Source organism: Haliotis asinina, chromosome 2 (assembly GCF_037392515.1).
Source record: "Haliotis asinina isolate JCU_RB_2024 chromosome 2, JCU_Hal_asi_v2, whole genome shotgun sequence".
In the NCBI taxonomy this organism is placed as follows: domain Eukaryota; kingdom Metazoa; phylum Mollusca; class Gastropoda; order Lepetellida; family Haliotidae; genus Haliotis; species Haliotis asinina.
Genome location: NC_090281.1, coordinates 63118411 through 63144719, shown reverse-complemented (window position 1 = coordinate 63144719; position 26309 = coordinate 63118411). Strand labels below are relative to the sequence as shown.

The 26309-nt window shown below is 37.6% G+C and overlaps 1 protein-coding gene across 2 annotated transcripts; it reads left to right on the top strand.

Moving 5' to 3' along the window:
* The first annotated feature begins 1401 nt into the window (after positions 1-1401).
* LOC137274128 (post-GPI attachment to proteins factor 2-like) lies at positions 1402-25894 on the top strand. 2 transcript variants are annotated; one of them, XM_067807140.1, is made up of 6 exons: positions 1421-1695; positions 13321-13585; positions 13987-14096; positions 14826-14934; positions 15325-15361; positions 23272-25894. In XM_067807140.1, the coding sequence occupies exons 1-6, from the start codon at positions 1534-1536 to the stop codon at positions 23294-23296; spliced, it is 708 nt and encodes a 235-aa protein (XP_067663241.1). In that variant the 5' UTR covers positions 1421-1533; the 3' UTR covers positions 23297-25894. The 2 variants fall into 2 exon arrangements, with proteins under 2 accessions (XP_067663240.1, XP_067663241.1); XM_067807139.1 differs by lacking the exon at positions 15325-15361 and having other exon boundaries at positions 1402-1695.
* The last annotated feature ends 415 nt before the right edge of the window (positions 25895-26309 follow it).

The following is a 26309-nucleotide window of genomic DNA, read 5'->3' as shown; positions in this document are numbered from 1 at the left end:
TACAACTTTGTTTTCCATTTAAGTGAACACTGATTTTACTCTACTTACTTTTCTCCATAAAATGAACACCAAAAACAGTTGAAGTCGTCTGCGATGGAGCTTGTCTTTAGAGGAATTGGATTTGGACATGGAACATACTAAAGACAAAGAGGTCATAGTCGCTGATGTAGCATGAGGGACTGGGTGTGGGTAATACGTGTTAATTGCACATTTGAATTGTGATTGAGTTTGGTTTTACTGCGTTTTAGCAACATTCCAACAATAATACGGCGAGGGACACCAAAAATGGGCTTCACACATTGTACCCATGTGGGGATCGTCGGGTCTTCGGCACGACCACCAATGTTTTAACCACCAGGCTGCCTTACCTCCATGATTTCAGTTGCTATACTTTAACTAGCGAGGAAAGGCTGCTTTCTTTCTTTCTTTCCTTCCTGTGTTACAGGTATAAAGTTGCACATAAAGACTGATGTAGTATTGTATGCTACTTTAGACTTTTCCAGACTTGTGAATATGAATAATGATCTGTAACTGGTTAAAAGAAATATATTGAGGAATCAACTGCCTTAGAGATGATTGTAACAGGAGTTTACTCGTACCTCGCATCTCTCAGCTTTCTGTGTGGTGATCATATACCCTGCCTTGCCTCATGATCATTTGCTATTTAGTTGGCTTACTGTTGCTGAGAAGTGAATGTTAGCATCATAGATAATTGCTATAATCACCTTGTATGCAATATAAATATTACTCTTCTTGATTCTCCACTGAATGTTTGACTTTAATCCACCAGTAGATGCAGAGAAAAATTATGACGGTCCCCCTCCCGTTCTATTTATAGGAAAATCAATAATTTTATTTTTATAACGTACTTAAGCGGAATATTGAACGATGTGCTTAATTGTATTGATTGTGTTTAAAATATGTTTTGTTTTCAATGGTACTCAGCTGTGAATAAGGTCATCGTATTTATGCATTGGCCTATTCCCAAAGACCTGGTATAAACATATTTTGCCAAATAAATAATTAAATCTAGTGGGGATTTTAATTAATATCAAACTGGTGTTTCATAGTTTTAATATACAAATAGTTTTGATTGTAAGTGATTATGCAAACTTGGCACTTCATGGTAATATAGACGGTAACGCTGGTCACAATATACTCCACAGCATAGATTCTGTACACTGTGCACAGTGTAACCTTCCATTGCAGAAACAGCTGTTGCATTGTCTGATAGTTAACCAACTGGGGTTGACTGAGAAGAATAGACACGGCAGTATTTATCTCTGCAGGAACATAGACGTCCTGTGACTGATGTCGCCAATGCATAAATGTGCACTAGCCCGAGATATACCAATCCAGATTCGTAATCTGAACCGTGCTCGAGTTTTTTAACGAAACCGTGACCACACCTTCGGCCACCACTTCCGGTTGCCTCTGTCAACCAAACGCGAACAACACCAAGGCGTGATTGAACGAGGATAAACTTAACTGAAAGTGATTTTCGTGAACGAGAGCTGTAGGTGGATAGACACCATGGGTAAACCGCTGGAAGGAACGATAGAAAAGGTTTATTTGCACATTCCAATCTTGAAATTTGCTGTGGTTACCGTCTCGCTGCCAGCGTTTGCCCTCCTTTTCTGTTTCGTGACAGCATTTCTGTTCCGCTTCGACGATGTCAACGACACACAGTGTAATGTAAGTAGTGGCCATTTGAGGGACTGTGGAAGATTTTAGTCATTTCCTTTTCACACATTATTCACACTTTCTTGAACCCTGTGTTGTGTTTGTAAACAAACGTCAAAGTTAACAAATAGCATGCTGTGATTTTTTAAATGTAAAACCTGAGCATATTATTATTTCGACCCCTACTTTTGCATAAACATCATTAAACTAAATTGATAATTCTTTAAAACGTTTTAAAGATATATTCATGTAATATCATGAGAGAAAACTGTCCGATATATTCCGTGGGGAAGCTTTGTTAGACAAAAAGCATTTGGCCACAAATGTTGTATCGATATTGAGATTTTAGTTCTAGCAATGGGATTAGGTCCAGAAATTGTTCCTGGCGCAGGTCGTGGATCAAGTTTTCCGTTCAGTGTTTGATGAATATTTTTTTCAGTAATTATGGTAATTGGACCACATTGTTGTCAAGGTGAAATTATCTGTCAGATAATGCTGTAAACTTAAATGACCCTTATATTATTCTATGCTTACATAAGTTATAAATCACCAAGTTTACCACACGTTTCCTAACTGAAAGTTTAATATTATGTCTATTTATTTTTTGTTTGTTGTCATGTGAGGGAAGACAGATGTTGAAACATGAAACTTTGCAGATTGTAAGAAACTTATGAAATACATCCATGTTTTACTCAAATCATTTGATATCTGTACAATAAATGTAGCCAGTCCGAGACCATCCATTTGTATTACATGTTAGAGAATAATGCTACCACACTAATGTGAATTTTGTTAGGTTTTTCATTTTTGGTGCCTGCTTTACAGAACTGCATAATCCACCATCTCTCAACTATTAATAGAATATAGACACAAAATGAAGTAAAAACCTTGTAACATATTTACAAATACTAATGAAATAGGATGTCTAGTGTCAGAATAAAAACATCTAAACGTACTGTTTATGCAGACTGTGAAACAAAAATAAGGTCAAACTATCCATCCACCTGTTGTCCTTTCTTGTATAATATGTAACCAGACCATCAGTTGGTGGGGCCTTGATTGTGTAGATGCTAATTGCCAATAGAGTTAATTCCTATTGTCTTAATTAGCTTTATTATGGCAAGTATTGATCATGTGCTTTGTTCCAGATCCTAGATTAAGCAGACCCTATGTCAAGAAGTGACACAGTATTATAATATACCCAAACACTTATTTGCATTCCTTGTGATTTCATAGTCTTCAGAATTTTATAATGTATGTATTTTACGTATGTCAGATCAGGAATCACTCACAAAAAATATCATACATTTGAAAGTTCAATTTATGGATAAATCCATTCAAAAATGCTTTAGCAAGTTGTATACGCTGATTAAAAATAACATATTATTTCCAGTTAAATTTCCATGTAAGTGCTTGGCTTGAGAAATTGTTTTCATGAGATGTTAAATGTGTTTGGGTGTTTGATAACAAAATGTTTTGTAATCCTGTTGTTGAAAAAAAATTATCTGCAAAGACTGTTAAATACCGTAGAAGCTTATTCAAGGAATTAAGTTAAATCTTAAGCTATTTCCAGTTTATGTTTCAGTACAGTGTTATCAAATACTTGGAGTATAAAAAGACTGTAGTATTAGTAAACCTTCCACAACTGTTCCAGTAATAGATTGATATGTGGGTTTTAATGGCTCACCCAGGTACTTCACAGCGATTTCAAACCAAGTGCCTTTGACAGGTACTTTTGGTGAAAGGTTCTTTAGTGTCAATTGCTCAGTGAAATAAATATCAGGTACCTGTACAAAAATGTATAATTAATTGTTAATGAGTAACATGAATAGTGAAGTTTGTGATTCTGATTTTCGGAATGTAGACTAACATATCCTGTCAAATAAGGCTAGATATAGGTAATCTGTTTAATATAGATGCAGCCTCTGTATTAGTAGGTAAAACCATATCCTTTTTTCCTGTGGGAGTATTTCTAAACTTTGAAACTACTTCAGGCCTACCAAAGAAAATGTTCCAGCTGTGCTGAAAAACATGGAAAAGGAAGTTTCGACCAAATGTTGCTTTTTTCCACTTTTAACATAAGTTACATTCCTTTTTAAAGTATTTCTGTTTTGTTATTTGGCATTTATCATCATTATTATACTTGTGTGCACATTTGTTTAGTTTACTTTCCATTCATATGAAATGACTGACACTCAATGACAGTAATTATTTCAGCATATCATATACTTTTTTTGCATTGGGCAACTCATGGTTGCTTTGAAATATGACAGAAGTGCGTGTTGTAGTGTTCATGCGCAGTAGCGGTCAGTGTCCACAGTTTCATATTCTGTTGTTGTTGCTTTCACTGTTTCATTAGTGAGATAATATGTTTATGTTGCTATTTCCATGATTAATGTGGACTTTTCTGCATTTTTCTGCACAATGGGAAAGTTTTCTTTGGGAGACCTGTACTTGACTGTACTTAGTTCTTGATTAGAATCACAGTGTTTGACTGAGATTATGAGTGCCAGTAGAATGTGGCGTGATCCAAGCTTTGGACTTTTGGCTAGGTTTGGAGAATGGTATTGGGAATTACATGCTGAAATTAGTGAAGTAAGCTGCTCATTGCGTTATATTTGGAAATGGGGGATAATATTGATTTGGTGCCAGTATGAGAACAATTGGATCATTTGCAAAAATACTTGCTTCAATATTACACACAGAGATACATTTACATACAATAGTACAATCAATATCGATGCTGAGTGAAATCAATCGATGCCTACTGCATGGTCACAGACTATCCATACTACTGAAATCATTGTGCTCACGCAAAGGTATTGACTCATATTTTGTGGAACTCTCATAACGCACTGACACTAATGGTTTTTCAATTATTTATTTGTTGACAAGATTAACTGTAGTAGTTCTCATGCAAGAGTTGTCTTCTCTTGTTGATCCTGTTCATAGTAATATTGAGTTAGAATTGTGACAAATAAATATTTAGATTTGTTTATCAGCAACAGTCAAGACATATTTGCCTTATCCACTGTATTATAATGTCACCTTTATCATATTCAACAGACTTGGCAAGTCATGTTTACTTCCTGCTTACTTAAAGTGGTTTAAACCTTTGCTGATCACACTGAAGGCTCAATTTTGATTCTCCACATGGGTACAATGTGTGAAGTCCAGTTTTGGTATTCCTCCTAGGTGATATTGCTGTATTACGGTACAAGCAGCATATATCCCAACTTACTCACTAGAGGTGTGATGATACACAAAATTCACAATATGACATGTATCGCAATATCTTGGAACAGTATGATGGGATTCAATGCACATCACAATATGCTGTCTATAGTTATTTTATTTGAAGGAATTATATTTCATATCAAGTAACAGTGTAAATTTTGACATAACTGTCAATTTCTGATGAAGATTAACAATTGTTAGGACACGGTACGTATCATGATAAAAAACCCCATTTATGTATTGATGAAGTATCACAATTATCAATGCTGTGATATATCGTCACAGCTCTCTTACTCACTTCTGCTTACAAATGATACATATGTGTATTTCTCTTGAAATAGTCCTTGCCGTACTCATGGTATGTTGACTAAACAATTTATTTCAAATCAGAATATACAGGTAGTCATGATAAAATCTATGGTATATGGAGTATCATTGTAATGTGTTGCAAAACAGGTATCTGTATTGTCATACATATTGAATTATTTTGGGAGATCATGTGAGGGATATTGATTGTACATGCTCACCCTATTCTATACACTAAGGTAAATGTTACTGGTCATGATCAGTCATTTTGTTGTCATGGATACAGGGGAAGTAACATGAGAGGGGAAAATCACTTCAGTTTTTGTTGGTTTGTTATCAGTTATGAAGGGAAACATCATTTGTGGAAGAATTTCTTAGAGGTTTCACGATGAATGATGCAAATAACTATTTATCATCCAATGTACAGGAAACAGAAGAAATATTGCAGTTCATATGCTTAATAAGGGGCTCGTGACGATTTGAGTTAGAAATGGTCTTCGGTGAACTATGGTTGTCATAAGAGGTGACTAACGTGATTGGGTGGTCACGTTTGCTGATTTGGTTGACGTGTCATCACATCACCATAGTGTAAATTGATGCTCATTCTGTTGATCAATGGATTGTCTGGTCCAGACCACCACAATGTAGCTGGAATATTGGTGATTGCGGTGTTAAACAACAAACCAACCAAATGTTTAATAATGGTATTGTGATATAAATCGGTAATACCATGCGGTCCTTAAAGGGAAATTGTGATTTCACTAATCATCAGATTCATGAGTATATTCTAGGCTTCACAAATCCAATCTGATTATAGATCCAGGTGCCTAGTTATATGCAACTTTATGCATTCTGTGTACAAAGGACAGATGTGTATATGGACAGATGTTTCCCCAATGTTCGCCATGCTTGCTGGTTAAGGATATGATGAGTCAGAATTTCTTGCCTGAGTTTGGCAGGGCCTGATCAATTTTTCGTGTGCCGTATAACCTGGTTTACTGAAAGCAGAACCCAGTGTAGTTAACACGATATTTGATTGAAGACCATGCATCTATATTCAGACTCCTTATTGACACTGTTAGTGAATGTTGTTCGAGACAGAAGTCAGCATATTCCAGCCGTGTCACGCTGGCCTGTTAGTAATCAAGTCTTAGTAAATCATACCCGGTTGAGTTGTTGGTGATGCAGTCACCTCCAAATACTTAGGTGATGATTAGCCTGAACCTGCTTATTAGCATCAGCAGAAATTAATGCTTTTGTATTTACTACAGTGAGCGTGGTAAACAAACAGAATTCCAGCTTTGGACTAAAGGCTACAGCTGCAGTTTTATGTTGCAGTGTCTCAAGCAGACAATATGATAACACACAGTCACCTTCAAGCACATATTCTTAGTTCCCACTTATGACAAGCATGTTGCTTATCATGTCCTACAGGGCTTGTTGTATGATGGCATTTTGTTTGCCTTTGACATCAGTTGTACCTATTTTTAAGGACTATGGATGCTTAGAAATTGTGACAAAAGTGCTTATCAAAAAGAGAAAAGTTAAATTTATAATCTGAGATTTCAAGGAGAGTGAACAAAATGTCAGTGAAACACTTTTCAGAACAGATTCAGACCAATTTCTTTTCCAATTTAATCATCTATTGTCTCTACATTTTCAGTCTTCAATCATGTTGATTGTAAGGTGGGTGGGTGGCAGGGCTGTAAAGATCACTTCCAGACTGGTCTAGAACTAAAGCCGTAAAGGTGTTGGATGGGATGCTGAATGTCTTGTTAGGGTAGTCTAGTGGTTAAAGTATTGGCTTGTCAGTAATGTCACACTGAAGGTCCAGGTGTTCAATTTCCCTCAAGGGAAACTCATTTCTGGTGTCCCTGTCCTTGATATTGCTGAAATGTTGCTAATAGCAGTGTAAAACCATACTTTCGCACTCACTGACACCCAGACTGGCTACAGTCAAGAATTGTGGATGTAAGCTTCTTCATTTTCTTGATTTAAAATAAATAAGTTGACATTAATAAATTCTTGCTCTTATGTGTAGCCATTCAAAGATTTTACTGTTTTATAGCCGTGATATTGTATAGTGCAAAGTTCAACAACAAACTGGTTGGAAGAAAAAATGAATAGCATTTTGAATTCTGGGTGTTTTCATACATCCTATTAGCTCATGATAGAAATTCTTCTGGAACCACTGTAGACATGTGCTATTTATTATAGCATATGGCAATTTTTGGTAATTGTTTAAGAGATAAACATACTTCATTTGAACATTAGATGCTTGTTAGACCGAATTGATAGTCTCTAAATTTCACCTGAAACTGAACACTATCTTTCGAGATTCCGCATAAAAGCGTTTAAGGTGTGATTCGAGGTCTTTGGGAAGTGCTTCAAATTTACAGGATTTCTCATGTAGTGTAAACTGAAACAAATATGTTGTTTAACAGGTGGGCAAATCTTAATATTATATATAGTAATGTTTTGTTTTATATTTCCTATAAATAGGGATGTATTTTTACAAGGCTTTCTGATATTGCTTGTTTCTGGCTTGGAATGTACTAGGTAATATGAGTTAAAATATTCTTATAATAGAAGGTAATATGATAGTGAGGTTCCATATTAATTGTAAAATATCATGTAATTGTGTTTTTTGAGTTTTAATAAATGTTTTGCTATTAACGTTTCCATCACATCTGTTGTGTTAGTGGTCAAACTGAAGTAGCGTGGCAGTCTTGTGTATGTGCATGGTGATGCGGTCTTAAAAACAAACACATGTTCAATCCAAAGTGATAGTCTCATTTTATGGATTGTCTAGTCAAATTCCAGTACATAGCAGTCTATGCCAAACAGTTTTGAACTTGTTTATCTGGATGTGTAACTTGACATTATTTTCAACAGATCTTACTGTTAATGTTTTGACTTGCAAGAAAAGGCCACCATACCCACTTACATTTTACATCACTTGTGACTATAGAGAGGGACTGTTATGACATCACCTTCTTTTTTATATGTGTACAGGGATTCAGATCAATTCATGTCCTAGGACATTTACTTGTCCTCCAAAGTCCTCCAAAATAACCTAACAATTGGTTGAAAATATACTGTAATGCCATGGCAGACTGATCTAATGCAAGTACAATTTTAAGCCACCAATATAGGTGGTACCAACTATTATTAGTATGCAACATATGTCATATTTGGGATTTCACTTTCTTAGTAAATTCATTCATAAATGGCAATGTGTAATCATTATTATTATGTTTCCCTGGTCAACAAGTTTTTCAAAAAGAGAACTTTTGTGAACCCAGTTAATCAGTTTTCCCTACGAACACCAGGGATATCACTTGTCATTTTGTGATAAAGAAATGACTGTTGCATCTATTTCCAGCAGGAATGGTGCTATTCTCATACTTCCAGTTATCACACCTTCCAAGCGTGTGTGGAGTAATCTGGCAATCAGTCTGTACATGAACATAGTCAGTGTGTAATATGTCTGAAGTAGAAGCACCCAGGCACGGGATGCTCTTCAGATTCACATTCATCTCAATGTGGGGCACATTTACCTTGCTTAGTGGTGTTGGGAATTGGGTAGAAAGCGTTGATGGAGGATTGGATTTGCACCATTTCCCTGCTTGTCTAGGTCACACATACTGAACATATATATTTTCTTCTCACATTTTTGTGGCTAGTAAATCCTTAGTATGTGTGTACATTTGTTATTTGTTAGGCTCTTCAGTGAATAGTGTGTATATACATATATGTGTTAACATGATTTAGAACATTAGACTGACCAGTAGCATTTGTATTTCAGTACTGAAATTGAATATTAGGACATTGTGATTTCTTATTGTCATTTTAGGCATTCAATGTACGTGATGTAGGTAAAGAAACATTCACTTTCTATCATGTCTCTATCGATATTATTTGAAAAACATGCGTCAACATAATGTGTCAAACCCTGGATTATGATAGTCAATCTATTAGTCATGTTCTCAGGAGTTTGAAACCAGACTGTGTTGTAGAAATGTAAAATGGGATGTTTGCTTCTGGGTTGCTAATGTTTGCTGAGGGATAGTATTTGTATTATCAAACTAAATATCAGGTATTTATATATGACATGAAAAATATCTGATTATACATTATGAGGTAGCATCTTCCAGTGTTGTGTTCCCTTGTAAAGGTTCAGCTTCTTTTATGCAAAGTATGGATCAACTTTCAGTAACATCTGTCTGGTTTGTCTCATGTTAACATGGTTTATGCACAGCCAAAGTGCTGTGAATTTGTTGATGAATGGAAATAATTTCATTGTAGAAGATTATTCATGAGAAGTACATCTGTCTGACATATTTTGTGAGTGAGCCAGGTGTTGATGATGCATCAGGTTGAGTAGTTTCCGCATCAAGTGCAGTAGGCATGATGTTTTGTGCCATAGCAGATGTGGTGAACCTCAGTGCTTCCTTCTTCTTTGGGACTGTTGTGATAGTTGGATAGTCTTTCTCATCATGCTTATCCTTGAAAGTTTTTATTACCTTGCCTTCAAGCCAGCATACTTAGTCCATATTCTGTATTACAGTTTAAACTGTATCATCTTAACTGTGACATGTTATCTCATTCGGCTCATTTTCAAGTCTTGATACAGCAAATAGTTCTTTGCTATTTAAGTGAGATAAGTCTTAATGTCATTTTAACACCATCTTAGCGCACATTATCATTCTTCTATCCTCTCACATCTTACATGACATGATGTACTTTAGAAGCAAGTGTAAAGAAATTCATAATTTCTCATTTCTCATGCTTCAAAATTCCACCTCACATCTTTTATGAAATTCTTCTGGTATTTCCTAATGACAAAACATTTAGTAAAACATTCCTTCTTTTCCTTTTCTGATATAGTTTCAGAAGAACCCCTCAAAAAACCCTTAGTGAAAGTGATGTTGTAATGATCCTGTCGGTTTAACCAGGTCAAGAAGAAGCCACTGAGGGCTGTTATTGGTTGAACATCTAGGGCTAGAAACATTGAATCATTTATTGCCAACACACCTTTGCTTTCACACACATTTCCCAGACTGGTCAATACCGTCCTCTCTTGAACTCCAGGCAGCCGTCCACCTGAATACCAATCACTTTACCAAATGGCCTTTATTCTGGGAAACAATGTAAATTTTCTTTTTGAAATGATACTATATGGGCAGATTTGGATGTCATTGTTACTGTTTCTGAAGGGTTGAAGTAATGTTGAACCATTATGATACTGCTGATGATGTGCTCCAACATGTTATTTGTAAGAATGGAGAATATGCTGATGTGCATGTTGTATCATTTAAGGTAGGCAGAACAATCAAAATGTGTTTGTATTTTTGATTGTTTTACTCTGGTATCAGATACTGTATCAAATATTGTATGTCGTTTGTTCAAAATATTACCAACTAAAAAATTTTGCAAAAAGTTGTCTGACTATCCTCTTATGTTTATATACTTTAAAATGTAAAATCTGTTTCTGTGTTAGGCAGACAGTCTCTTTGAAAACAATTATTCAAATCAGGTTTGTGAACATTAGATATTCTTGTTTCAGACAGGAACTCTACTTACAGTTGTGCAAATATGTACTGAATTTTGGAGCACAGTTTAAGATGTTCTTGTTCATGTAAACAGATATCTCTGAAAACAGACCAGTTGATATCCTGCGCTTCCATGATACATGCTGATTAGGTACTGGACCCAAGCATCTCAGGATGGTCAAAAGATTGGTTCGTCATGCACAGTGACTCAGTTGATTGTCTTCAGTTGGTTGTCAGTGTGTCTCGAAGGCATAGGTTGAAGCCCACAATGTCTGTTTTGCCTGTAGCAATAAATCATAACATTAAACCAGTTTGGAGTCCATCAAGATCTATGAACTCCCTATCTTTATGACTGCCCTGCATTCACTTCACCTGCACAGGTAAATCAAATGTCACGGTAGACGCCCAGAGTGGTGTCCAACATTAAACACATGCTATATGTGATGTAAGGGTAACTTGAGCCCATCGTGAAAAAACCCCAACTAACATTGTTACAAGCTGTTGTTTTGCTGGAATTAAGCTACTGGTTATGTGAGCGTAAAGTCTTGACTTGCTTATAAATGTTTATGATTCATCTAAATGTTTTAAATGTAAAGCATAATGATAAGTAAATGTTACGACATGATACACATGTAATTTTCTTGTTGTTAGTAAACACAATCTCTTTGTTCAAAGTAGGATGATAGTATTTGAAAACAGACTGAGTATTACTTAATTCTGGCAGACAGTTTCTTGTTACCTAATATCAAACTGTTATACCATAAAGTAATACACCCTACTTACCTTGGGTCAACATGCCCTTGCTCATTTTCTAGCATTTCCTGCTTTGCTATAAATAGCAGAGTCTGCACAATAACTTCAGGCTTATATGTTTCTCCGCTATGCTTTCTAACCTTGATTACACGATGCCATTTAGAAAGTGGTCAAATGCAACATATGTCATATTTGGGATTTCACTTTCTTAGTAAAGTACAAATTCTAGTACTTTTTTCGGTTGAGTCCCATCCGGGATTCGAACCCGCACCCTCAGAGTCAGGCACCTAATCGCCTGCACGCAAAGTCAGCCGCCTAGCCCGCTGAGCCACCACGACTTCCACTAAGAAAGTGAAATCGCAAATATGACATATGTTGCATTTGACCACTTTCTAAATGGCATCGTGTAATCATAGCTTTCGGCTGTGGGAGCCGTGCCAATTTACACTCATCAGAGGGGTACACAAAGTACGCAGTCTAGACTACCAGTTGTCCGACTTTCATTTTGTGGAAGTCGCGGTGGCTGAGCGGGCTAGGCGGCTGACTTTGTGTGCTGGCGATTAGGTGCCTGACTCTGAGGGTGCGGGTTCGAATCCCGGATGGGACTCAACCGAAAAAAGTACTAGAATTTGTACTTCACTAAGAAAGTGGAATCCCAAATATGACATATGTTGCTTTCTAACCTTTCCTACATGAAATGTGACAACATACAATAAAATGTTATGATTCAACACCAGAATGAGCTCATGAAATAAAAGTAGCGTCCTGGGATATCAATCCCACCCATGGATATTAGAAGGATACAAATTGTACCAAAGTCTCACAATAATGGTACACCTCTCCCAGATAGAAATTGTTCATGAATGGTGTTTTGAAGTAACAGGACATTGGGTCCTGTCAGTTTCAGATGTCTGTCTGACTCACTGAAAATTCACAGGACTCATAGAATATACACTAAACAAATATTTCAGATTTTACATGTCTTGTAATTGGCATTGAAGTTATTAACAAACATAAAATTTATAAACAGTGTGTCACAATTAACAACTTCAGTCAAAGTCATTGTGAAATGCAGCGGAACACTGGGGCTGGCGGGTGGTTGACTCCATCAACAAATCTGGTAGATTTGTCTGAGGGTCAGACACTATCTGTGAACTCCGGATAAAAGTTAGTGAATTTGGATGGTTTTACACTGCTATTAGCAGTATTCTAATAATATCACATTGGAGACACAAGAAAAAGGCTTCGCACATTGTGCCCATGTGAAGAATTGAACCTGGGTCTATGGCAATGACAAGTGATTAATCCCTCTCAGACTGATAAAGGGATCAGCACCCCTTTCATTTGCAAGTTAAAGACATGCTTTACATTCCTCTAATGCATCTTGATTGTGCTGTATCTGTCTTTAGTCTGTGTTAGATTGTCTCAGGACTAAGAAGAGAAATACTTTTATTGTGATGCTTGGTTATGACAGCACCCCACTGTTCCGGGCTTCACTGTAGTAAATCTCCCAGCTCCACCATTGGCACTTCCTTTCCTTAACAAGTTCTACTAAGTGATGCTAACATCCATCTTACTCAGTCCTTCAGCCCAAAGACTAGGCAGTGTACCATGTTCGCAATGAATCTGTAATAAATCCAAGATTAGGAAGGGACATTTTGAGGGTTTTTAAGTTGGTTATGAAGTTGATTAGTGGACATACAAACAGGTTATGATTGTTTTTCTTAAATAGCTAAGTGAAGTAGCCATGCCGTCATCAAAATATGTATTTTCTTTTCAATTTCAGGTAACCAATTTCATCCCATCCATTAGTGCTGTGACAGGCATCACCCCCCAGAGTTACTTGTGGAGGATATGTGTTGCCCTCCACTCCACACCACGCTTTGCAGTGGCCGTTATATACTACAACATGTACAAGAACCTCTCAAACGTTGTCAGTAAAGAGTACCGGGGACTGTTCCTCAAACTTATACGACTCAATTACTGGCTGAACTTTATAGAAAACTCAACACTTGTTGGGGTAACGTATATCTCCAACAGAGATAACTATCGTAAGTTTCACCAGTATCGAGGTCACTTTTGTTTTGTTTTCTGAAACTTTCTGTATGATTACTACTCTTACCATTACCACTAGAATTATATTATCACATGAATTCCTGAACATTGTTGTGTCATGTTTTCATGTTTGTCAGTTAATTTCAGAATCATCAGTTTCACTGTGAAATTGTTTTCAAATAATTTTCAAACGTAATGCATTCTTTTCTTGATATTGAAAAACGAGCTACCTGTTTAAATATTTAATATGTAACTTCATCAGTTATATGTATAACGTTTTCACTGGCTCATTGAGAGTATGAGAGGTAGTCAGTCATTTGATTTAATTAATACATTGCATGTTGAAAAGTAATTATCTCCCAAAAGTATGATTCTGATAAATTTTATGTTTTTGCAGCCATTCATGAGAAGTTGTTTGTAGTGTTCATGACAGCTTCCTTGTGCTACATGCTCTTGAACACAATCATATTCAGGTGGACGAGGACCTCAGAGAAGTTTTCTGATGATGTGAGTTGATACTGAGTGAACTGGTGGGTGGGTGCCGTCCCCTTTTGATTTCCCTCAAAGAAGTGTCTGATAAACTATTGTGAGTCTTAATTGTGCTTCGTCAAAGTGGGTACTGTATTTCAGTAATGTAAAGGTATTTTATTTCATTTCAAGTTACTTGTCCTTAGGGACTGTTCATAATTTATGGGTATAATAATGATTTTCAGGGGGTGTCACTGATTTTGTTTTGTGGAGGTAGGGGAGGTAATCAATTTTGTACCAGGGGTCATTAATTTTGTACATATCACTTGCAATATATAAAAATTATGCTTAAAATATTATGGGGGAGGTGGGGGTGTCATCAATTTTGTGCACATGTCCTGGGGAGTCATCAGTTTTGTACATACCGATAAGAATATTAGAAAGTTATGCTTAAATAGTATGGGGAAGAAGGGCATTCATTTTACACTTATTTTGTACATAAGTTTTAGGGGAGTCATTCACATTGTATAATGCTTCTCCCCACCCCATAAGTTATGCATGATCCCTTTTGCCATGTTGAACACAACCATAGGGAATTGTGATCAAACTGTTCCCGTTGTATCATGAACATAACATAATGTGAGTGGTATATTTTTGATCATTGGGAGTATGTCCTACTGCAAGGTAGCTGGTGTCAGACCAGAGGTATTAACAGGGGTTTTAGCCATTGCCACTGCTCACTGATGACACACGTCTGTTTGTTTTCAGGAGGAAATCTCCTACAAGCTGAAGAAGATCATGTTTGCTCTGAACTTCCTTTCTACGATGGGCTTGCTGTACTTTTTCGCCCTTCATCGTCTGTATTGTCAGCCAACAGGTAAGTAGATCAAGGTGATATATAGTTTGTGTTCAGAATAGAGACAGTAGGAAAGGTTAAGAGGATAGTTAGGGCCAAGGTCAAGATCAAATTTTAAAACAGCAACCAAAGTTTTTCTTCTGCAAGTGGGTGATTAGTTATTGAGCATTGTCATGTGACCGAATCATATGTCATCAAAAATAGCTGTGTGTCTTATATTAAAAATATGTGTTTTATTTTGAAACAAATAATTGCGTAACAATTTTATAATGCTCTTTTGATTTGGTCACATATGACACAGGATTGTACAAAGCATAAAGTAACAGATATTGTGTTTGTCAGTCTTAGCTTTTTACTTCTTTCCCATGTTTCTGTTTCCGTTTCCGTTTCCGTCTCCGTTCTCTTGGGTAGACAGGATACGCAGTGATGGCAGACTTATGTATGTGATGTAAGTCTGTCAGATATAAAGTTCAAACTTTGTGTTTTATTTTGAAACAAAAATGATGTAACAATTTCACAATGTTTCTGATTTGGTCATGCATGACATAGGTTTGTATCATGGTAGTAGTGTTCATTATCCCACAGAGGAAGGACATTCAGAGAACAGGAGAATAAATGTTGATACTAGGTTGACAATAGTGAGGAAATGTTTTGATGACTGAACATAAAGAATCTCATTAAACTCCATTTTTTATTTCAAATATGAAATCTGTCACTGTCATGATGTAAAGAAGCTTCAGTGGAACATCTTATCAGATGAACTCTGAAGTAAGACAAATTTTTCCTTAGACCTGACTCATGCTTAATTGCTTATCTCCTCTTCCTGGCGAAGGTAGTGGAACACCTGAAATCCCTTGAAGTTCCCTTCTAAATGAAGCAGACATAAATTTCACACTCACCCATGTATTACCTCCCTTCCTATGCACATGGTCAGCTGATTGGCCATGATACTTCACTCATTGCCTATCACCCGACGAGGACGGGTGGAGGCACCCGGGGTCCCCGTATAGGGCGATAAGTCATTCATTCTTTTGGTTTTTCTAACTAAATTTGTGTTGTATGCAGTTTTTGGCTTATATACCTATACAGTAGACTATTTTTATAACGAACACGGATAGTCCCGAATAAATCACTATATGTTATCAGATAAAAAAAAGTCGTGAATAATGAAGGTAACACTAATTAACTGTGTGAATAACGAACTGAGCGAACTCAATCAGTGTCATTGCCAGTTTCACTTTGAAATCTGACCAATAAGTTAGACGTCAATGGCTAACACATTTGTGTACAAAACACACTCCAGTTTTTACACCCATGTGTAGTTGTAGTTTGCATTATTAACCAATCAGATTGCCGGAGGCCATAAAGCCTGTCGCTTATGACCTAGTTTTGTATACTTCCACAGCAACTAGGTCTTTGGCGATTTAATAGAAAACGACAAGTGCATCATCCCCTCAAAAGGCCTGTGTATATGCCTCCCACACACATCAGAAATGTGGACAGAAGCTTTTGATACTCATGAGTATAGTGTGTTTTACTGTTCTTTCAATGGATTTTCGTGAATAGCGAACTACGGATATAATGAACTAATTTCAGTGGTCCCTTGTACGTTGTAAAAGTATTTTACTGTATTACCGTTTATAAGCCGACCCCTAACTTGATCCCCAAAATCAGTGTCAAAATGGTATGTTTTGTGCATAAGTCGACCCCCCGCATCAGACATCTGCCAGTTACAGTCTTGGATGTAAAACGTAAGTATGGTCGCGGTCAATCTACACAACAAGACATCTTGCAGGTACAGTCTTGGATATAAAACGTAAGTATGCAATGTGAGAATAATAACTAATAAAGATTATACTGACCATTATTCTAAAAATCTGTGTTTGTTTTCTGTTCTGTATCCACAATAGTACATTAACCCCGACAGAATTATAAACTATTTTTCCCTGATTTATTGGAAAAAAATTCTCGTACATGTGCATCATCAACAGGTCCATATCATCAAGTTGTCAAAGAGCAAAGTAACAATGTTTCGGGGAGATAATTAATCAAAGTGAATAAGCAGAAGAATACAATCAACATCAGTACTCGTAAAAGTTGTCAAATGAACATTATAACTTAATACGTCCATCTTTTTTCAGCGATTATGTGCCATACTTCAAGTGACATCTCGACTCTCATCGCCTCAAACTTGAATCTCGGATATGATGTTCAATGAGAAAAAATGTGCAAAAAGCATTTTTGTCAAAGGTCACAATCTAGCACGATACATGCACTAATGTCTGTAATGTATGTATAGCATGATTTTACTCAAAACTTTCATCTGAATCTATAGTATAGGTTTACAAAGGACATTCTCCATTGCTGTTTTCTGATTGGCTGCCATAGGTCACGTGTTTGATTTGGACCATTCACGATCCTTATGGCAGACTGTGGCAAATAAGCGTCATTAGAAACTAGTTTTTATCCAATAAGATTGCTTCTTACAAATCGGAAAATACTCTTGGCAAGGTTGATGTTCAGAGCTTTCGAACGATACCTGCCATCAAACGAATCACTGCCTCACATGTTATTTGTACGGAATTTCGAAAACGGAGGTATTTGTCCCAGTTGTATCCCGTAACCAAGTGGAAAGCCAATGATATTGGGGAAAAGACGACATAGATATTTGAGAAATCTGTAGTAGAATAATTTTCCGATTACGCCAAAATGAAAATATAAAAGAGTGAAGGGAAACTTAGCGGTATCGCATCGTGGGTCTCAGCAGAGACCATATAATAGATTTATTATATGGTCTCTGGTCTCAGCTAGGGGATATAATGACATGTTACAAATGAATGCCCCTACTCCAATAATCGCTCACTTCTTTAAAGTGCTTGTGCAAACAACAAAACAATAGCAATCGGGGCCCCTATCGAAACAACAGGAAGCAATCACCGTATGTGAAGTGACAGGAAACAGCTGATCTGATTGGCACGTCAAATGGGGACCGGACAGGATTATAACTTGTTAAAAATTGACGTGCGTAAATAGGTAGGTACGGAACTTAATAATATCTAAGGGCAAAATAATTTGAAATGATGAAAACTGTTTTCTTCGATTTGTATTTTGTTAATGATGTATAACAAAGTGGCTGTAATCGTCATAAACTTCCTGGCAGGGGTAACCTAACCTGTAAAATCGTCCTGACAGGGCTCTGATGACCAGAAAAATACTTTCGAGAAATTGTGCCTCATAGATAAGCCGACCCCCTTCTAGAAACAACATTTTTTGGTCCTCAATATCTGGCTTATACATGGTAATATACGGTATATATATTATTATTATACAAATTTGTGATTATTGTACCTTTTTCTAACATGTATTTCATCAACTGAGACTTAGTCTCAGATGATGAAATTGTATTTTCAGTGCAGGTTATGGCTGTCAGCGGTTGATCCGCATTTACTTTGCCCCACGTGTAAACCTTTATGTTCTGCTCATACTCATAGTAAATTTTGTATTAGTTTGTCTGAAGCAGAATTCTTGATTTACGGTCTCTGCACAGACATGCTAGAGATAAGCAACATCAGCTCACATTAGCCATGTCTAAATCTGGTGAAATAAAATCTCGTAACCGTTAAATTATTGATGCTGAGATTCATTCCAGGGATATGCCAGCCATATTTCCGAGGTTGTGTCCAGGGTCGGGCGAGTCCCCTCCCAAGACTCAGAAGATACCGTCTGTTGAGGCAGAGCTGTCACAGCCCAAGCAATCTAAGTCATCGCAGAATCATGCCTCTTTGATGTAGATATCATTCAGGGAAGAGATCATCCCCTTAGAAGAACGTCAATTATTTGACGAGTCTCCAGTGATGATACTGAGTGAAGACATCACTCAACGGACATCAGCAACTAGATCGACACCGACGGCATCATCACCGCCTCAGAACCCTTTTGATCTACAACAGACATCGCAGATGTCAACTGCAACCTCAGGCATCGTAGACAACTCTTCAACACTGTCGTCAATGCACGCACCACATGCATTCGATGCAGATGCCTTCATGCAACAGTTCACACCGCAGATGATGAATGTTATGGAGCGACAGTTGGAAGAGGAAAGATGACTGCACTCGTCAATGATGTCGACTGCGAATCAGCGAGAGCATTCATCAAGACCTGCACTGATGGTGAAGAAGAGGTGCATGCACGTACTCCAGAAGTTCCAGGTCCCGGTCATCGGGTCGCAGTACAGAGAAGTCAGTCATCATCCCCTTCACACTTAGACTCACACAGTTGGGATCATCGGCAACCTATGAATAAATTTCACTCTAGGCAGAACGAAGTTAGACACCATCGTGATTTGTCATCGGAGGAAGCCCAATTTTCGAACTCACATCATGGATCATGGATGGCTTAAACCTTGTTTCACCATCTAAGGATTCCAAAGTTATCAATTATAAAGATTATAAAGTTATCAATGCAGCTCGCAGCAGATTTTACAAAGTAAAAGACAAGAGACAGGTGCAACTTGACACTTCTATGAGGCGAACTTTCTTCGGATTAGCTCGATCTAGAGCCATCAACGAGACTCTCATCACAAAATACAGCAATCCTGCCAATGAGGAAGGGAGGATGATCCTGTCTGTTATTACACAGAGAAAGGATCAACAGTTTATGTCTGAACATCTAGCCTCTACTACTGCTGGTTTTAATTTACTTCGGAGACAGGGGCTCTTGTCTGCCGCGTCATGGAGTGAGAACTTCACAAAGTCTTTGTATCAAGCCCCATGGTCTGCACCTACTGTGTTTGACGGAAGGATTGAAGAGGTAGCAAGATCGGTTACTCAAGATTCAAGGGAAGTCATCGTGATAAAATCCATCGGCACTTTGACTTCTGTCATTAAACAGACAAATCAGCGTTACACTAGCAAGTCCAAGTTCTCCAGGGTTCAAAGAGCAAGGGACAAGAAATTCAACAATCGAGTGGAGAAATCGTCTTCTTCTTTTCGTCACCCCTATGGAGGAAATAAACGAGCTCAGACGTCAGGAAGATCGTCTAGAGACGTTGGAGGGAATAAGCGCTGAAGATCATGTTCGGAACGACTGGAGTCTTCCACCCCCAGCCATTCCCATACAACCGTCTCAAGTGGGTGGATGTCTTCAACTCTACTGGCAAAATTAGGGAATCCTCAACGACAACTATGTCATGAATATTCTATGAGACGGCTACAAGATTCCGCTGGAAAATACACTACCACTCACAAAACTACCAACTCCCATCATCTACGCAGACAATCAACTAGACAAGTTGACCGATGCTATATCAACACTGTTGCAGAAGGGAGCCGTAGAAGTAATACAGCCACAGAATCTAACGCCCGAGGAAGAATTCCAGAGAGAAATTCTGACTCGTTTACAATATGAAGGAATTAAACAAAAAGTTTCTACGGAAGCCAGAACATTTCAAGATGTTCCTCAACTAAGACTCCTCATCCGACCAGCAGACTATCTACCCAGCACAGATCTACAAGATGCATACCTGATATATCCCGATTCATCGAGAGTCCAGGAAATATCTGTGCTTCCTTTTCAACGGCCAGCATTACCAATGGACAGTCCTACGGTTTGGAATATCTTTGGCCCCATGGCTATTGACACGGGTAACCAAACCCATCGCCAATTATCTGCACCTCAGGAGGCTACGCAGTGCTTTTTATCTGGACAACGGCATACAAGTGCATCAACGGAAAAGTCAATTGAGACTACAATTAGACTTCACAATCAGGCTACTAACACAACTGGGTTGGTTAGTAAATTACCTAAAGTCGGAACTGGAACCTCAACAAGATATCAGATTCCTCGGGATTCTTTTCAACACTGCATTGAATCAGATTATAGTTCCTCAAGTCAGCGCAAGATATGACCAGAAGAGGAAGAATGCAGTTGCATCCCTTACAACGATTTTTGAATCTTCATCTCAACAACAGAGGACAAATTCCGCTCCCAGACAGCCAGAAGCCTTTTCTGATATGGTGGACTCGCCGATCGAATGTCTGCACAGAAACCTATATGTTAGAGCTGGTATTCAACAACCACCTCTATGTAGATGCATCTCCACAATGATGAGTAGCTCATCTGGGAAACGAGGTAGCACCAGGAGTCTGGAACGAAGAGGAGCAGTCTCTTCACATCAACCAGCTGGAATTGAAAATGGTCATTCATGCCATCCACCACTGATCGTCAACATTGAGAGACAAGTTATTAATGATCCACACGAACAACTCAACAGTAGCTTTTTACATAAACTTACAAGGGTCAACGAGATCACTATATCTACTACACCTAACGTTTCAAGTCATCAACTTAGTCGACAGTTTGAATCTCCAAGTAAAAGCATGTCACATACCAGGAGCCTGCAATGTCATGGCAGATGCCCTATCTCATCCTCTTCGTCCTTCTCCAGCAGAATGGATGCTGCATCGGGAAGCGTTTTAACTAATCTGTCAAGCTTTCAGATCACTGCAAATAGACCTATTTGCAACAAGATTTAACAAACAGACAACAACCTTTGTGTCGCCAGTACCAGATCACTTAGCCTGGGCAACAGACGCTCTGAGCATTCAATGGGAAGGACGCATTTCCCACTCCAGTACTGTTACCAAAAATCATTGAGAAAATCAAATAAACGAAGAGGTTACAACTGATTTTGGTCGCACCCGACTGGCCAATGAGAAATTGGTTTCCAACACTTATAGAAGAGCTAGGACAGCCAGCACTACAATTACCAGAGTGGAAGAATCTTCGCATCCACCCCCACACAAAGCAAATGCACGCCAACCATTGGTATTTTGTCTTTATGTATGGGCCATATTAAGTCTTGTTTGAAACGCAGAGGATATTTGACAAGAGCAGCGAAAACAGTCACCTTAGCCTTACAGAAATCCACTCGCACATTTAATGACTACAAGTGGAAACGTTTTGAGGCATATGCCAGGAAAAAGGGATTTTCGGCGTACAAGGCGACTCATCCTCAAATAGCAGATTATTTATGCTATTTACGTCATTCTAAGGGTAAGAAAGGTTCTACATTATGTACATACTTAGCAGCTCTCAGCTCAGTCGTCACCATGGGAACAGAGACCAGGCTGACTAAAGTACCAAGAGCTTCTTGCCTTACTATGTTCGTTCAAGTCGGAAGATCAACAACAGAGATTTAGAGCTCCAGCATGGGACCTAAATATTGTACTCCAACATCTTACAAGTGATGCGTATGAACCACTTGTTCTGACTTCAGTTGAAATGTTGGCTCAAAAGACGCTATTTTTACTTGCCCTGGCCATAGCTGCAAGAATGTCACAAATTCATGCTCTAGACTTTAATCGAACGAAGTTTGTTACAACTCAGCAAAGAAACAGCTCATTTGCGTCTAAGATAGGATTTCATATTTAGTGGACGTAATTTGGAACAGACAGCAGAATCCAGCATGGTCTGACCCACCACCGTTTCCGTCAGAATCTGTAAGCAATTAAGCATGAGTCAGGATAAGTGAAAATATGTAATTTGCAGAATAGAATTGATATGTTATATTTATCCTGACTCATGGTGAAAGCCCCCCCAGCCGCCCCTCACAGACACGCTGAATTCTCGTATTCTTGTGTCAGGCGATTATAGGAGAGAGTGAAGTATCATGGCCAATCAGCTGACCATGTGCATAGGAAGGGAGGTAATACATGGGTGAGTGTGAATTTTACGTCTGCTTCTTTTAGAAGGGAACTTCAAGGGATGTTCCACTACCTTCGCCAGGAAGAGAAGGTAAGCAATTAAGCATGAGTCAGGATAAGTATAAAATATCAATTTTATTCAGAAAATTACATTTTTGGATACTTCTGAATTCAGTAAGAGTAAGCAAGGCATTTGCAACTGCAGGTTTTTTGCTAATGATTGACTGTGTTCACACAATTAGTATAAAAGTGGAGTGGAACCAACTGGTGATTTAAAACATTTGAGAGCTGGCATCACTTGCTTAGATGTGGCCCATGAATATCTATTTTAGAATTGATCTTCAGTAATCTGTGCTTGTCAAAAAAGGCAACTAAGAGACAGTTCATAATTTATGGCAACTGGGGTTGGTGATGATGATTTTAATGGAGAACCATATACAATTTGAATGATACCCCCTACCTCCCCACAACAAAGTGGATGACTCAACCTTGAAATAATCATCACCCAACCTAGCCATTCATTATGAATGGTCCCTAACGGGATCAGGTGGCCAGGTTTGCTGACTTAGTTGGCTCATGTCATCATATCCTGTACCAGTCCAAGTAATACGAGAAAAACTTACCGTGTTCACTCTCTCTGTTTCATGTGCAGCCTTCAGCTACTTCTCACTGTGTGAATACATCATCGGCTACACCAACATGGCCTACCATATATCAGCATATTGGGACTTCAAGGGGATGTCTTTCCTGGCAGGCACACTGGGGATACAACATACCAATGGCACCGTCCTGAACAATAACAACAACAACAGCAAAAAGAAGAGATAGGAACATCAAAACTATTTCTACTCAAATCAGTGTCACATTTTCCTATCGAAGTCCTTTGTTGACATGGAAATTTGTGTATCAATAAGCTGGGTTATTTTAGTTGCTCACTCCTACAGTGTTCTATCAATGAATCCTGACTTTATGTATTTGGGTTAATTGTGAACGTAGGCATATATATTCCCAATTAAGTAACCATTATCCTCTTCTCTAACTAGGATCCAGTAGTCATTGCTAAACAAAGTGGTATTAGAGCTGTCTAATTTTCTATAAAAATACAGAAAGAAAAATGATAACTACTGCAAATTTTCTTTTGATTTTGATATGGGGTAAGGCCATGGTAAATTAATTAAAAGATTTTCATCTCCATCCAGCCTACTTCCAAACACTCCACCCCACCACAAGTCTTCATATGGTGCATGATTACCTCAAGTTGAGGAAATCTGATGCTACCAAAAAGTCACACTTCATATCAATCAGTTTTTTGAAACACAGAGAGGTTGTGAACAGCTCAGATTTCTTCCTGCTTCAAATTTTTTAAAATAAAAATCTTTTAGTCAATTTATTGTGGCCAAACTGTCCATTTTTAGTAAGAATTAAGATGAGCATTAAATTATGAATATGTGTATCATTCACAACCTTTTAAGCACCTTCACATGCAGTGGGATTCAGAAGATACATCCCAAGAAAGCTTGCAGTGGTAGTTCACATAATGCAAAACATAATCACTGTTTACCTTTAACCTTGAAAAGCTGCAGCCCCTGAGGACTCAAAACCATGAAAAGTTGGGGGTTCTGGGGGTAATTCGCAGCAAACAAAAAATGTGACACCTAAGTTGAAGAGTTTAATTGAATACTAGTGACTGATAAAGCCCTGCAATGCATATGGATAACTTGGTCGAGGTTAAAATATATCTCAGTATATTATTTTCTGAAAAATAAAACTCATAGTTATTGGTAGTGAAAAAAATGTCGGCCATAAGGACCTGCAGAAAACAAAGGCTGTGGGTCTTGAGTGGTTTTCCATTGGACCATTGTTAATTTTGAAGGCTGAATGCACCTATGGTCAATGTTTGTGAATGGCCAAGAAAATAAACATTTTAGGTGATGTTGTCACTGTTGCCATCTGAGTATCCCAAGTGCTCAGGGCACTTATTAGAACAAGTACCACATGACATTTTTATGCATGTTAATTGTTATGGTATTTGTGACATGTATTTGGATTGTTGTGCAAGTCAGATGTTTTCGTTTGACACACAAACTGTTGGTTTCTTTTTGTAAGAGCTCATTTTATCGTAAGATTGTTACAAACATTTGTTCACACATCATAACAATCACCCATTTTTTCAGAGAAAATCAGTGTATATAGATCAAATATTTATGGCAATTTTATTCACATCCTTTAAAGCAGTGATTAAGTGTCAGTCATCGTGTATATAGATTTTCTGGATATATACTGGACAAAAATAGTTAGGGATATTTGTAAATTTTGAACTTATGAATAATGATGTATTTATCCACAGACATACTGATAAAGTACCAGTCATAAAACACCAATATCCTTAACATATTTTGTCCAGTATAGTACAGACTGGAAATCTAAGTTACATGCAAGTAGATATATGGTAGCAATGGTTAAACTAATAATGAAGTTGTCAAATTTCAGCGTTGTTCAATACTCATTCTCTTCCCACAGAGGTTCCTTGTCATATCTACCGATGATTTTTCATTCTAATATGGCCTTATTTGCTGGTTCTCATAAAATCCTCTAGCAGCAAATAAGCACAACTAGAAGTATCTCCCTTCTCTCTATCCGATCAGAACGTGTGATACATCGACTTCCATCCAGCTTGACTGACCTAAGCTAGTTGGCGACTTGTGTTTGTGTGACACCCAAGTTTAATAGCTAGCTTGTTTGTTGTCAACGAGGGTGATTGAGACACCATTTAATCACCATTTCATGGATGTGCTCTGTCTGGAAGAAACATTTGCACCTTGTGTTGGGGAAGAGGTTCTAGTTTTCCTGATGTATACGGAAATTACCAAGGCCTTACAAATGATTACTTTTGAAAAAACATCACTGATTGCACAACTAAATCAGATGGCAACCAATCATGAATCTTGAACACTCGCACCATGAAAGAGCCATATTAGAACAGAGGTTTGCAGGAAGATATGACAAGTAACCTCTGTGGAAAGAAAATGTTCAATACCTTGAACAACAGATAACATTGTCATTGTTCCTTTCTTCTGTTATGGTGGTGTTTTTAATAATGAAATTTTCAAATATTGGTCAGTCAAGTGTAATAGAAGTCATCAGTGTTGTTTCATATTGAATAGTTTTAGGTAGGTGTTTATGATTAAGTTTGTATTTATGCCTTCTATATAGGTATATCATCACAAGAAAGACTGCCTATACTTCGACTTGAAAGTAGGAAAAACAGAAGAAAATGAAATGAAAGAATAGAAAAAGCTCTGGTTGATAATATATACTGGACAAAATAAGTTAGGGATATTGGTATTTTTATGACTGATATTTTACGAGTGTGTCAATGAATAAATACATCATTATTCATATTTTCAGAAAAAAAATTTCAAACTATTTTTGTCCAGTATATGTTCAGAACCCACCACAATGATATGCATGTGATTTGGGTGTTGACAACCTTAATGATTTAAAACACATCCTTGTATATTTTTATAGGTCTTACAACTTAATGAGGTGTTTCAGCAACCTATTGTTATTGAGGTGTCAGTTTTGCCTGGTCAGTTTTATGCCAGACTGGTGTGGGTTAAAGTACCGTTGAAACAACAGAAGATGAAGTCACCCAGTTTGTGAACACTTTGTAAGGAGTGTAGGTGTAGG